General features: G+C 37.0%; 1 protein-coding gene across 3 annotated transcripts in view; it reads left to right on the forward strand.

Annotated features, from left to right (window-relative positions):
* DCP2 (decapping mRNA 2) overlaps positions 1-14,820 on the forward strand; it is a 42,530-nt gene that overhangs the window by 12,858 nt on the left and 14,852 nt on the right. For 2 of the 3 annotated variants that reach the window (XM_012659522.1, XM_012659523.1), the window contains exons 2-4: positions 4,669-4,820; positions 9,798-9,925; positions 10,711-10,809. In XM_012659522.1, coding sequence (XP_012514976.1) covers positions 4,669-4,820; positions 9,798-9,925; positions 10,711-10,809 — 379 coding nt within the window. The remainder of the gene's footprint in view (positions 1-4,668; positions 4,821-9,797; positions 9,926-10,710; positions 10,810-14,820) is intronic. The other variant, XM_012659524.1, reaches the window with a different exon arrangement.

Consider the following 14,820-nt stretch of genomic DNA (forward strand, 5'->3'; position numbering starts at 1 on the left):
GTCTTGGCCTCCCAGAATACTAGGATTACAGGCGCGAGCCATCGCGCCCGGCCAAGCTTGATCACTTTAAATTGTGCCTCATAGTTTGACAGCCCTTCCAAATAGCTTTGTGGTCTGTTGCACTTAAATATGAACATCTGAAATAGGCTCCTTAAAATGAAAGGTAGAGCTTAAAACTAACCAGAGCTACTGGGAAGAATCAGACTATGTAGGTAGGAGAAAACTTAAAAACAAAATTATGTCATCTTTTTAGAGGTAGATGTTTACACTATGAAATGAGAACGAGAAACTCTATAAAAGTATACTTTAAATAACTAAAAAGGGCTTTTGGAAATTAAAATTGGAGAGCAGAAACAAAAACCTTAATAAGTGGCTTGCAAGATAAAGTTAAGGAAGTTTCCCAGAAAGTAGAGAGGGAAAAATCAGAGGTAGGAAATGTAGAAAAGTTAAAAATTTTAAGATGATTGGTCCATGAGGTCTTTCAGCATTGAAGTATGTGAGTCTCCAAATAGATATCGTGTATTGAATGGCAGTACAGTGGATAAAAAATAGACACTGGAAAACTTCCTAACACTGGGGACAGAAGGAAGATCTTAGAAGCATCCAGATTGAAAAGAAGGTCATGTACAAAAGATTAAGAGTCTGAATGGCTTCAGTCTTCTCAGTATAAAAATTGGAAGCTGGAATTAATGTCTTCAACGTTCTAAAAGAAAATGATCCCTAGAATATTTTACCCAAATTATCAAGTGTGAGAATAAAGATATCATATATACAGTGTCTCAGTATTTACCTCTCCTGCATCTTTCTCCAGAAGGTATGTGAGAATGTACTTCATGAAAACAAGGAAGTGAGTTAGGAGAAAGACAGATACAAGAAACATGAACTCTTACATAGGATAAAGGTATAGGGAACCATAGGATGCTAGTGGAAGGACACCATAGGATGACAGATATGTACCAGGTGTAGAGGACAATTGGTCTAGATTGGAAGAGATCAGAAGACTGAAAGACATTTTCAAGATGAAACTGATGCATCTGAATTGTGAAAAGAAAATCCCAAATGGAGATGGTGTACGTTAGAGGTATCTAAAAATGAGCCAGGAAGGCATGAGGAGTTGGACACATCACATACACATCTAGATGGAATTCAATCTGCTGAACTGGGCCGAAGCATAAAACCAGCTGCATTTGATTGGAACTGTTTACACTGGTCCTGATCACCAACCTCCTGGAGAGACAGCTATACCAAACTATGTTGATCATGGACTAGAGACAGCCTAAGCTGATAAGCATCAGCTGTGACAGCCATCATCAATCGTGGACTGTGCTAAAAACCTTCCAGATGTGTAAACTTACAGTAGTGCTTATAAGCCCCTGCCTAACCTTGCCTGGGTGGAACAGGATTTAGCTGCTTGTTAAATTTGTGTCTCCCTAATTGCAATTCCTAAGATCCCAATGAAAACACCTTTTCTTTTATTTGGCACTCTGTAGTGTTGGTTTTATTTATTAGTTGACAGAATTAACATCTTGAGAAAAAAATTTAGAAAACTAGTGGAAGGTTGAATTAGTGACAAGTATAGAGAAAATGAAGCAAAGGCAATGATGACAAGTATTAATTATGGGGAAAACAAACGCTCGTGCAGGAAATGAAAAATAATCAGTTTACCACATGCCTTAGTTGTGAATTGCATTTATGGAGTCATAATAATGTAAAGGTTGAATGCTCATCTAACCTAGTAATTATCAACTGGGAGTAATTTTGCTCCCCTCAGGGAACATTTGGCAATATCTGGAGATATTTTTTGGTTGTCATGACTTGGCAGGTAGTGCTGTTGACATCTAACAGGTAGAGGCTGGGGATGATGCTGAACATCCTACAATGCTCAGGACAGCCCCTCTTCATATGAAATTATCTGCTTGAAAATGAGAAACTAACCAAAACTATGACATCATTTTGTTGGGAGAATGGAAAGATGAGAAGGGTATGTGGAATGGAAATGGGAGTAGAGCTAATTCCTCATCTTCCGTAGTGGAAGTCCATAGAAAATGCCTGAAACTGGGAAAGTAAATAACATACCATTTTTTTTTTTTTTTTTGAGACATGGAGCTAAGTTGAATAAAACCAGATGAAAGAGGACTAGTTTTTGCAGTGCTTTTTGTCCTGTGTGCACTATCCAGTGGCCATTCTGGGACTTGGGCAGTGGTCTGTATTGTAGTTCAGTTCTCAAAGACTATGAAATGCTGTTCGTAGTCTAATCAGAGCATGTGCAGCTCAGAGTTGAGCCCCAGAGTTCACAAACAATTTTATAGGGCCGTTTTCCTGAACTGTTCTCTCTGTTATCTCCTTGGTACTTCTTGGTTCCCAGGGCTCTCCTCTTTGGTCCTATGGCAAGAAAACCACTCTGCCACACACTTCATGTGACTCTGCCCATGGCTGAGACCAAGCAGCTGGAGGACAGACAGAAAAAAAAAAAAAGCAATGCAAGTTGGCCTTACTCTTCTGGGACTACACGGCTCTTGAACTTGAAGAGGAACGTTTCTGTTCTCCAGAGTTTTAGACTTTGTGGGTCCCCATTGCTACCACCTCCATTACCATGATGGGATTGCTTGGGGGCTGAGGTGTGTGACTGAACCGAGAAAAGAAAAGGGAAATTTCCCCCATCGTCTCCCAAGCATTAGAAGACCTGATTAGACTCCTCTCTTGATCCTTAAAACCGAACTAAAAGGCTTCTGGAGCTCTCTGTCCCTGCTGATGCCCACTTCGAACCCCGAGTCCATGCCAGGTGGTAAATCCACTCTGAGAACTGGTTTTCTTTGATCTTCCTGCTGCCGTTTACTTTTCAGAGTTTTGAAATAGCTGCTCCGTGCATTCTGTCTGGGTTTTATAGCTGTATTTTGTGGGAGGAACAGAGTAGCGTCTTACCCAGAAGAGGACCCTGTGTAAGCATTTAGAAGATAAATTGTAACTATCAATATGTGTTAGACAATTTGCTAGACTATGGGAATAAAAATATGCAAGGATACAGTATGTTATCTCAGTGAACTAATTTGGAAGAGTTTGTGGACAATAATAGTAAAAATCAGATAATTGCTGTAATGGAGTGGGAGTCAAAGAGAGTATAGAAGTCTGTTCAGAGGAGTCTGGTGTGCCTACATAGAAGAGGTAGTATTTGTAAGTCTCAAAGGATGAATTAGGAGTTTGCTAGAGGAACAAGAGAAGGGGAGGGTAGATATACTATATGGATGACAATTTATTTCCAAGAATTAGGCATCTCTGGGTATATAGGACCTCAGAGTGATAAAAGAGGTTGTACAGGTTGGCAGGGACCAGATCCCGAATGACATACGGAAAAGTTTAGATTTCATATCTTACATAATGCCATCAGGGTTGCATGTTATACATTTTGTTTTTAGTGTGTGTGCAATTTAAGCTCCTTTCCCCCATAATTTTTCTTTATTTCTTCTTCTTCTTTTTTTTTTTTTTTTTTTAGAGACAGGGTCTTACTTTGTTGCCCAGGCTGATCTCAAACTCCTGACCTCAAGCAGTCTACCCGCCTCAGCCCCCCAGAGTGTTGGGATTACAGGGGTGAGCCACCATACCCGGCTCCCCACAATTTTTCTATATTGAAATATAGATTATTGTGTGTATATTGTCCTGTCATTTACTTATTCCCTGTTGGAATGTTACATGACGATTATAATGTATAAGTAATTTTTTGAGATTTGATTTGAAACTTGGAAACAGCCAAGTATTACTTAGCCTCATAGCCAGTGAATAATGTGATTAAACTGGGTGATACAATTTTTAATTTCAAAAAATGACTCTTAAAAACCACTGGATTTATTTTACTTAGTTGAATCTGTCTCTAATGGTTGCTAGAAAAAAAGATTACCAAAAATGCTTAGCAGTGGAAGAAGTAACTGGTAGCTGCTTAATGACTGCTATAAGTCACATTCACTTAGATTTTTAAATTATAACTTGTATGTCTCACAAAAAGGGGTTCATTATCTTAATCATGTATATACACACATAGTGTATATTTATGTTATATATAAAATAAATATGTCATTCCCTGCTTTCCCCAGTGTACTTGGAAAAGACAGTTTAGGATTTAAAAAAAATATATTTGAGAGTTAAAGTGAAATTGCAGGCCCTTTGGAAGTCTAGTGTATTAATGAACAACAGAGTATTGATTTCTTTCTTTTCCAATATTTCTTGGTAAATTTTATATATGGAGATTAAGCAGTATTGAACATATTTTTTTATTTAATTGTGTGAATATATTTGCCTGTATTCTTAGAAATATTACCAAGCATGAGAGGAAATCCTAGTAAAAGTTGTTTTCTTGATTATTTTTAGTTTGTTGTTAGTGAACTCTTATGTTTATCTCTGTACTTGTGAACAGAGGGTGCATAGACTCAGAAAAATTCCTGTTATGAGTGAGGTCCATGTGGCATCTTCTCATCGCCCCCCCCCCCCTTTTTTTTTTAAGAGACTCATCTTCCTTCCGTATAGTAGTTTTCCCCAAATTTTGATTGATTCCTTTGTCAGGACTGCTCTTAGTCCCTTTTCTAAGTTGGTGGGGTCAGGGTTGAAGCAGTTAAATAGGCTAAAGTAAATCATTATAGTTTGTAAATGTAATTTTTGTGTGTGTTTTGTTTTTAACAGCCGATTTATTTTGCATATTCCCAGCGAGGAAAGAGACAATGCAATCCGAGTGTGTTTTCAGATTGAACTTGCCCATTGGTTTTACTTGGATTTCTACATGCAGAACACACCAGGATTACCTCAGTGTGGGATAAGAGACTTTGCTAAAGCTGATATCCTTTTCATTACTATAATAACTGTCTTTCATTCTTGTTAGTAAAATATTTAACACAATTTTCCCTTTACTTGTCTTTGAGATTTTTTTAACCTGTTAGATAAAACATAACTTGGTATCTAAAAAGTGTCAAATATAAATAGTTGACAATTTAATAGTATCTTTATTTTTATACAGAGGACTCCTTGAAATGCACACTGATGATTAGAATTAAATTCAATTTTCTTTTCGAAATAGCTAACCTATTTGTAGAACTGATCTGTTTTTTACTTTACATTTGCTGCTCCATTTAACCAGATGATCTTTATCAGATTACTATCTTTCTGATTTGTTTAGAAATTTCTTAAGTGATTATTGAATATTTACTATGTTCAAAGCATTTGTTTTTAGTTCTGTGGCAAATACAAAGAAGTCCTTGTTTTCAAAGAAGCTTTTTCTCCCCGTATTTAGATATTAGAAGCTTATCGAAATTTATTAGTTATAAAAGATACACATGAATATTCAAGATTATGAAAGTAGCTATGTCACAGGGGGAAGAATTGATGAGTTGCTAATGGTCCTAATATTAAATGTTTTAAGAATTTGGAAAAGGGGTGGATAGATTTTAGGCAAAGCTATATTTTTAAGGGAATATAGGATTTTCTAAGTGGAAATAGGGAATATGTTTTAGGTAAAGAAAAGGGATTGAGCAAAATTGGAGATTTGAAAAGTTAAAAGGATATCTCAGGAAAGAATTTATATTGAGCAGAGGGTTCTCATGGGGCCATAATAGGAGATATGATTGAAAAGGTATATGGGGATGGGGATTGTGTGGATTTTCAAATCTTGAGCCAAGGTGCTTTTATTTTTATTCTATAGGTCATTGTTTTTAACTATAAAATGTTTGCTCAGATGGATTTGTACCTACAAGTTTGGGTACTAGAACTAGAGTTGGAGTAAGGATAGGTGACTTAAAATATTTAGCTCCCTATTACTTTCCTTAAGCCCTATGAAATACAGACCCCTTAGGGCTCTGTAGAATATGGATGAAATACTGGTTGTTCCAGGTAACTGTTTACCATAGAAGTTTTTGAGCAAGGATAAAGAATACTCTGATCATTTGAAAACGATATTCAATTTATTTGGCAGGATAGGTTGAACCATGGGTTAGACCATTATATCGCTTGAGATATGGAATAATAAGGTCTTGAGCCATAGTAGCAGGACTACAAAGAACACTGATGGGGGAGACATTTCAAAGGAAGAAATGTCTGATTAAATGTGTAGAAGTTAATGAGGAATCAAAGGGGAATAGAAGTATATTGAGCACTGTCTTTCTTAAAGCCTTGGTGATAGGTTCTGTGGAGAAATCATGGAAGACTTTGGTTTTAAGTAGTTATAATCTAGTTATGGAAACAAAATTAAAACAACCAAGTCTCCTTTTGTTTGGTCATTTTGTTTTGTTTTTTTTTTTTTCAGACAGAGTCTTGCTCTGTCTCCCTGGGTAGGCAGTGGCATCATCATAGCGTACAGCAACCTCAAACTACTGGGCTCAAGCAATCCTCCTGCCTCAGCCCCCTGAGTAGCTGGGACTACAGGCGCAAGCAACAACGCCTGGCTAATTTTTCTATTTTTAGTAGAGACAGATCTTGCTCCTGCTCAGGCTGGTCTCAAACTCCTGAGCTCAAGTAATCCTCCTGCCTCTGCCTCCCAGAGTGCTAGGATTACAGGCATGAGCCACCGTGCCAGGCCTGTTTTGGTCATTTTGTACAGACTTACGGTTCTATCAGAGCAACTTCACATACTTTGGGGTTCTGGATAAGATTTTGTTTGTGTTGTGTACATGAGTTTTACACTTTCCTTGCTATTAAAAAATAAACTTCAGAAGCCTTTGTATTAGTTAATGTTTCTTTTAACTTAGTTACATGGAGAAGGAACCTTTATTGCTAATGTGGTAGACTTGTTAAATAACCGAATGGTTTCTATGTCAGGCATTATGCAGTGAACAAGGTAGACTCAGTATCTGTATGAAGATGAGAGACAGACAGGAAAGGAAATTACTACAGTTGCAGTATGGTAAGATGTGATAGGTTGGTACAGGATTCAGTGGGAACAGAGGAGAGGGATGCCTAATCATTGTTTGGGGGCTGTGAATTTGAATCCCAACCTGAGGCCACTGGAAAATCTTGGTAAGTTATTTAATTTCTCTTAGATGGGGATCCTAGTTTCCTCCTAAAAAATAAGGTTAATAATAATACCTAATTCAAAGGATCAGTTTGAAAATTAGGTTAATTTGTATATGTAAATTGTTTAGAACAGTCCCTGGCACATAGTGAGTGAACAATAAATGTTAACTATTTTTCTTCCAAAAAAAAGATTGGGGTGGCTAGATAGAAGACTTCTTTAGAGAAAGTGAACTGTGTGAGGAAAATCTATGTGAGGAAGTGAAAAGAGTTAAATATTATATTTTAGAGTAAACAGGAAGAGATGAGATGATATCGAAATAATTTAAGGACTAAAACTTGTAGCGGTCTTGTGGGCCGTATTTGTTTGAAGAATAATAATAGGAGTTTTTTTTTTTTTTGAAAAATTAAACTTTATTTTGGGAAAAATCTTCAGCTTACAGAGAAGGTGAGAATATTACTGCTGTCATGCCCTTTATCTGTATTCATCCATTGTTAATGTTTTGCCACGTTTGCTTGATTTTTCCCTATAGGGTGTTTTGAAAGACCACTCTGGAATAGTGTGGACGGTGAATTGGAGGAAGGCAAAACTGGAGATGGGAACCTAGTTAAGATGCGATTTCATTAGTTTACTAGAAAGATAATGAAAATCTATATTAGAAGTGAAGAGGTCAATTTGGAAGATAGTAGGAGGTAAATTGGTGATAACTTGGATATCTGAAGAGAGGTAAAGGATGGTACCCAGGTTTCTGGTGTGAGCAGTTGAGTGGATGAGTGTGCCATTCCATTCATAGGAAAATGAAAAATTTTGTGAGGGGAATGATGGGTTCAGTTATGGACAAGTTGAATTTGTAGTACCTCTGGGATATTAGAGTGGAGAAGATGGCATAATATAGGTGGATGTTATGGCGACATTCTTTAAATTGGCATCCTATCTCTGCCCTTTACTACTTGTACATCCTTGGGTAAATTGTGGGACTTTTCTGTGCCTCTGTTTTCTCTTGTAAATTGGGCATAGTCTTGTGATTTTTCTTCAGTAAGCACTCAGCAACATGGATAGATGTAGACAAGGATATCCTGGATTTGCTGCTGGGCTGAAGTTTTGCTAGGGACTTTACTAAACGTGTAAAGCAAGACTTTTATTGGGAAATACCTTTTAGAATCTTAGCAAGCCCCGGTAGAACCATAGGGCTTTATGGAATGGTTAATGTTGTATCTTTACCCTCCCCAAATAAGGCATGAACTCATTATATTGAGATTAACCTCATGCTTGTTTTTTAATATTGTCATAGACAGTTGACCTCTTTGAATTCTTTGAGGGCCTATTTTGTTCTTACTGCAACTGTAAAACCAAAACAAAATTTAAATTACAAAATGGTAGAACTTGTAAAATTTAAATTAATGAAATGAATTTAATGTGTTTTTGTTTAAGCCAAATTTCTCATCGTGGTGTGAATATAATGCTGCTTTCTCTGAGGATGTTTTGAGTTTGACTTACCTGTATTACCAGTTCTTCTACTACCTTTCCCTGCTCCATTTGTTGAGAAACCTTCCTTGCTATACTATGTTGGTGTGTTATTTGACCCTAATGCATCATTTGTGTATTAGGTTTCTTCTGTTTTTAGTAACTCAGAGCAATTGAAATAGTACTAGTACCAATATGGTCTCGAAATTAAGTGGTAGTATTTGATACATGTGGTTATCCAGATAATCGAAAATATGCTCATATTACATGTTTTTAGAGTAATATCAAAATGAAAACACAGAGCATACAAGTTTCTGTAGAGGACTTGAGAACCCTTGAAAGTATGTCCTCAGTTTGAGAAACACTATCATAAATTATAATTTTCCCTACACTTTCTATAATTTTTGGTTTTTAAGAGATGGAGTCTGGCTCTATTGACCGGCTGGAGTGCAGTGTTGGGATCATAGCTTACTACAGCCTTGAACTCCTGGGCTCAAGTGATTGATCCTCCTGCCTCAGCCTCTGGAGTAGCTGGGACTATAGGCATTTGCCCTTGTGCCTGGCTAACTTCTGGGATTCCAACTGTGAGCCACAGTACTTGACCATGCTTTTTATAATTAACAGTGTTATAGTGATGAGGCATTTGATGGCATGAAGTATTGGAAGCCTGAGCATGCAATTTCAGGGTTTGAGCTTTTTTTTTTTGTAATACTATTTTACACTGTCCAATTTTGGGGACAGGTGCACGCCCAGTGTTTTTGAAACTGGCTATACTTTCCTTAATACCTAGATTTACCTTTTCTATAATCCTTACTAAATCTTCATCATCAAAATGTTTATCATTATAGAAACAATACATATACATGGTAAAGAAAGTCAACAGCATAGAATGGTATACCTCATATGTAGTTCTGTTTCTTGGAATTAACCACTTTATCTTTCTTGCTTTTCTGATGGATTCTTTCTCTTAGCAATGTATGTGTACTGTTCTTCTGTTTCTTGCCATTACTTCAGTGTCTACTGACTCCTTGGTATGATGAATGTAACTCTCTTAATGAGAAGTGTTTGAAGTGTTAACATGGTCCTGAATTTAATTGTGTTAACTTAGGGATCCAGGACTATGAGTACTCAAAAATTACTTGATTTGTCTCTAGGATAAGTGCAGAAATTAACAATGACTTGTTTAAGAGCAAACAAATTTGGAAAAAAACAAAAATAAAAGTGTTAAGAGGTAAAGATTTGAGTAATTTCACATAAAATACACAGTTAATTTTAGTAGGTTCCTTTCTGTATACAATTTCTCAAGTTATATTAAGGGATAAAGTAGCTTCCTTGACATTGTTTATACTCTTCAGTCATTGTCCATTTTTGCTGCCTCAAGGTGAAGATGTGGAAAAGGTTTTGGACGAATGGAAGGAATATAAAATGGGAGTACCAACATATGGTGCAATTATTCTTGATGAGACACTTGAAAATGTGAGTGTAATAAAACAAGATTTTTAGTGAAATAGTGATCAACTGTTAATTTTTGGCCCATTAACAGAATTTGTTACTTATGTAGTATTCTGAATTGAAGTTTTAAAATATTCTTAGATTTCTAGTACTAAAAGGCCAAATTTTGTGTAGTTTGTCTGCTTTCTGGGTCTTAAGATTTTATATTAGGCCAGGCGCGGTGGCTCACGCCTGTAATCCTAGCACTCTGGGAGGCCGAGGTGGGCGGATTGTTTGAGCTCAGGAGTCCGAGACCAGCCTGAGCAAGAGCGAGACCCTGTCTTTACTAAAAAAATAGAAAGAAATTAATCGGACAACTAGAAATATATAGAAAAAATTAGCCAGGCATGGTGGCGCATGCCTGTAGTCCCAGCTACTCGGGAGGCTCAGGCAGGAGGATCGCTTGAGCCCAGGAGTTTGAGGTTTCTGTGAGCTAGGATGATGCCACGGCACTCTCCTAAGCAACAGAGTGAGACTCTGTCTCAAAAAAAAAAAAAAAAAAAAAAAAGATTTTATATTAATATTTCTTGCAGCTCTGGCTTAGTGCATAAATGTATCGCTTCGTTGTTGAAGAAATATTTTTTAAATAGGCAGAATGCCTTCATACCAGTAGTAGTATATTCAGACTCATGGAAGATACTTAAACCAAATACTGAGTAAAATTATTGGTGATAACGGTTACCTGAAGTAAGGAGAAAAATACCTTTGATTTTAGAAAGGAGCGTGGGAAAGGACGACAAATTTGATTTTTATCTCTGTTTGTTTTGTAGGTACTACTGGTTCAGGGGTACCTAGCAAAATCAGGCTGGGGATTTCCAAAAGGAAAAGTAAATAAAGAAGAAGCTCCTCATGATTGCGCTGCTAGAGAGGTAAGTTATTGCAGTCTGAAACATAGTAAATTTGGCTATTGGTCTCTGAATGTGGTTTTTTTTTTTTTTTTAAACCCATATAGACTTACTTGTTTGGACTATCCAACCCTCTTTTCAGAACTTCAGTGCATGAAGTAACTTACATATTTTAACGTAACTATTAATTCATTTTTCCACATCTGTTATCATTTATTCTTATCTGTTTCTTTCATTGTTGGTTTTCTTAATTGGTAAACTATTTTGGCTGCTGTAATCCTTGTTTTATGTTATAGTCTTGGATTCCAGACAAGTGCACAAATTTGGGCTTTTCTAAGAAATTTACATTTGTTGCTCAGATTCTAGTTCTCCACTGCTCATAGGATGAAGTTTAATTTTTTAAGTTTCAGTTTTTAAGTTTAAATAACTCTGTCCCCTCCCCCCAACACAAATCTTAGCCATTTCTGAATTTATTTTATTCTCAGTCAAAAGTATTTATTCTCTGTCCCCTGAACTTGACTGACTGTTTCAGCTTCTAAAATTTTGCTAATGCTATTTTCCTACCTGGAAAATCCTCTCTTCTTGCTTCCTACTCAAATCCTATCTATGTACATTTCTAAACCCAGCTGAAATCTTTTTTTTCCCTGAAGGACTGCTACCAACAAGCTTTGTGTGTAGGACCTGAGTTTCTTATCTGTAAAATGAAGTTTAGAATGGATATTTTCTGGAGTTCCTTCTTACTTAAAATTCTATTTTAAAATCTTACCAATCAGTTCTAGCCCACAGTATTCTCTGAGCTTTAATAGCAACTATTGTCTTTATTATTCACTTGGTATTAATTATATAGTACCTTGTGATGGATTGTGTACTGTATTCTTATTTATCGATTCCTTATCCTTTTTGACATTATGCTTTAATGTGAGATTTAAGATTTAAGATTTAAGATTTTATGTTGAGATTTAAGAAATTGGACCATAGAAAGTGTGATACAATGGAAAGAAGACTGGCCTAGGAGTTGAAAGATTTTTGTTCTAGTATAGCCTTTAGGCAAGTTACTTAATCATTATAAAATATAAATTTATTAAGGAGAGTCACTCAAGGGCTTCATAACTGGAAATGATACCTTTAAGGGAAAAAAATCTAAGGTGGTGATTTGAATTTGAGATTTTTTTGAGACAGTAATAAGGATTTCGTGGCATATTTCATTAGAATCCATTGCCTTGTGTGTGTTGTGAGTTAATGTTTTCATGCAATAGTGTTTACTGCTTAGTTTAAGTTTGGTTGTAACTATTTATGAGGCATAATAGTTAAAATTCTTATAAATTACTAGTGGTTACTTACCATGGAAAAACCATTAGTAGTTATTTACTTTGGAGTAGGATTGATAAAATGATTGAAAATGCTATATTTTAAATTCAGTATGGAACATCTTATCCAAGCTAGTATTTGCAGCAGCTTATAGACAAAGTTGTATGCAAGTCAGTGAAGGTGTATGTACATCCTTTAAAATTGAAAGCTGTTTGGAAGGAAGAAGGTGAGAAATTGCCACATTTTCTAAAAGCTTTTCCTTTTCTTTCTGTAGATGGCAGGAGGTCAGTTATAAAAGTCTTCCCTTTTACCTGCTTAAATGTTGTAGTTCTCTTGCTCATAAGGAAGGACAGAATAGAGTGGGGAACCTGCGGCCACATACGGCCTTCTGGATCCTTAAGTGCAGCCTTTTGACTGAATCCAAATTTGGTCGGATGTGAAGTTTGGATTTGATCGAGGAGCCACACTTGTGGATCTGGGGGGGGGGGCACGTGTGTCCCCAAGGCCACAGGTTCCGCACGCAGCAAGGTTGTTGTCTAGGTCAGGGAAGGACATTAGCTGGAATAACAGAAGTTTAGGTTAAACTGGGTGGGATCAGCTGTTTCTATAATTGGATCTTCTGGGGAGAACTTGAGAGAAATCAAACACAGTAGTCCCCTCTTATCCTTGGAGGATACATTCCAAGGTCCCCAGTAAATCCTGAAACCATGGATAGTAGGGAACCCTATATATGCTATGTTTTTTCCTATACTTATATACCTATGATAAGGTTTAATTTATAAGTTAGGCACAGTACGAGATTAGCAACAATAACCAATAAATAGAACAATTATAACAGTATACTATAATAAAAGTTATGTGAAATATCTTATCAAAATATCTTATTGTACTGTTCTCACTCGCTTTTCAGACTTTGGGATAACTGAAATCTAGAAAGCAATGCCACAGAGAAGGGGGAGGGGGGAACTAGTGTTCCTAAACTTGCAAACTTAAGTAGTGCCTCAGACCCAAGAGTTCTACTTAGATCCTTCCATGTGAAGAGTTTTATACACTATATTGTAAAGAGTAAGAATAATGCAGAAATACATTATTTGGGGAAAGAGAGGCAGTTAACCTGTGAACTGAGGCACCCAGTTTTCATGTTGGTTATGGTATTTGTTTTCTGCTTTAAGATATTAGTACTAAGAGAAAAGATTGTTCTGTTTGTGTCGCGCTAATTTCCGTAATGACTGTAACTCACCCAAATTGGTAAGAAAGTATGTGAATAAATTTATTCTTAGGGCAAGGGAAGTGGGGCAGTTCTGAAGGCTGGAAAGTCCAAGATCAAGGTGCTACCTGATTTGATTCCTGGTGAGGGCTCTTTTCCTGGGTAGACTACTGCCTTCTTGCTGTGTGCTCACATGGCCTTTCTTGGGTGCATGTGGTGAGAGCTCAGGTGTCTTTTCCTTTTCTTATAAAGACACCAGCTCTATCAGATGAGGGCTCCACCCTTACGGACCTCACTTTACCTCTGTTACCTCCTGAGACCCCTATCTCCAAATACAGTCACATTAGGGGGTTAGGACTTAACCATAAGAATTTGGGTGAGGGGGGACACAGTCCAGTCTATAGCAGTTGCCATCGTTTTTTGTTTGTTTGTGTGTTTTTTTTGAGACAGAGCCTCACTCTGTTGCCCGGGCTAGAGTGCCATGGCATCAGCCTAGCTTACAGCAACCTCAAACTCCTGGGCTCAAGGGATCCTCCTGCCTCAGCCTCCCAAGTAGCTGGGACTACAGGCATGTACCACCATGCCCGGCTACTTTTTTCTATATATTTTTAGTTCAGCTAATTTCTTTCTCTATTTTTAGTAGACACAGGGTCTCGCTCTTGCTCAGGCTGGTCTCGAACTCCTGAGCTCAAACAATCCACCCGCCTCGGCCTCCCAGAGTGCTAGGATTACAGGCATGAGCCACCACACCCGGCCAGCAGTTGCCATTTTTGAATGTTGAAAAGTATTCAATTAACAGTCCTAGAATTGCAGTGTGTCCTTCTGCCACTTGGTGGTACTGCAGTATAATAGAAGCAGCACTGCTTGAAAGCGGGAAACCACCAGTTAAGTCTTAGTTGTAAACCAGATTGTTATTCCATTCTTTATAATTTACTAATGCCTCATTTTTTCTTTTTAATTTTTACTTGTATTAACATACAGGGAAAGGTTTTGTCCTAATTTTCTAGCTGCTAATTAAACTTAGGCTGGTATCTTAAGCATTTCTTTTTTAAGTTGCACGGTTCTACCATGGATGCTTACCCTTAAGTTGCTAACAGCATTTTTATTTGGCTTATTATAGCATTCCTACAGTTATATGTTATTATTATATATGGCAGTACTGACGTGTTTTGTTATGCTATAGCAGAATTTGACACATCCCAAAACAGGATGGTGTATGTGAGCTGAGCCTACAGCAGCTCTGGTAAACAAGCTTTTCCAGGAGAAGGTATAAACAGTTCTCAATAGAAAGCTAGGGGCAGTCTTAAGTAATTTCCAGTCTTCTATTTGACCTCTTGGTTCACCTTCATTAATTTGATTATTTGTGAACAATTTTATTCAGTGAAATATTTAGGACCATCAAAAGACAAAATTACAATAAATTTAAAGATTGGGACTGGCTTTATTTGTGATTCAAGAATCAGGCAACACTTCATTCCATAAAATAGAATGAATGTTCCGATTAGCTGAACAGAGGAACT

The sequence above is a fragment of the Propithecus coquereli genome, unplaced genomic scaffold (genome assembly GCF_000956105.1).
Source record: "Propithecus coquereli isolate 6110/MARCELLA unplaced genomic scaffold, Pcoq_1.0 Scaffold62, whole genome shotgun sequence".
NCBI lineage: Eukaryota > Metazoa > Chordata > Mammalia > Primates > Indriidae > Propithecus > Propithecus coquereli.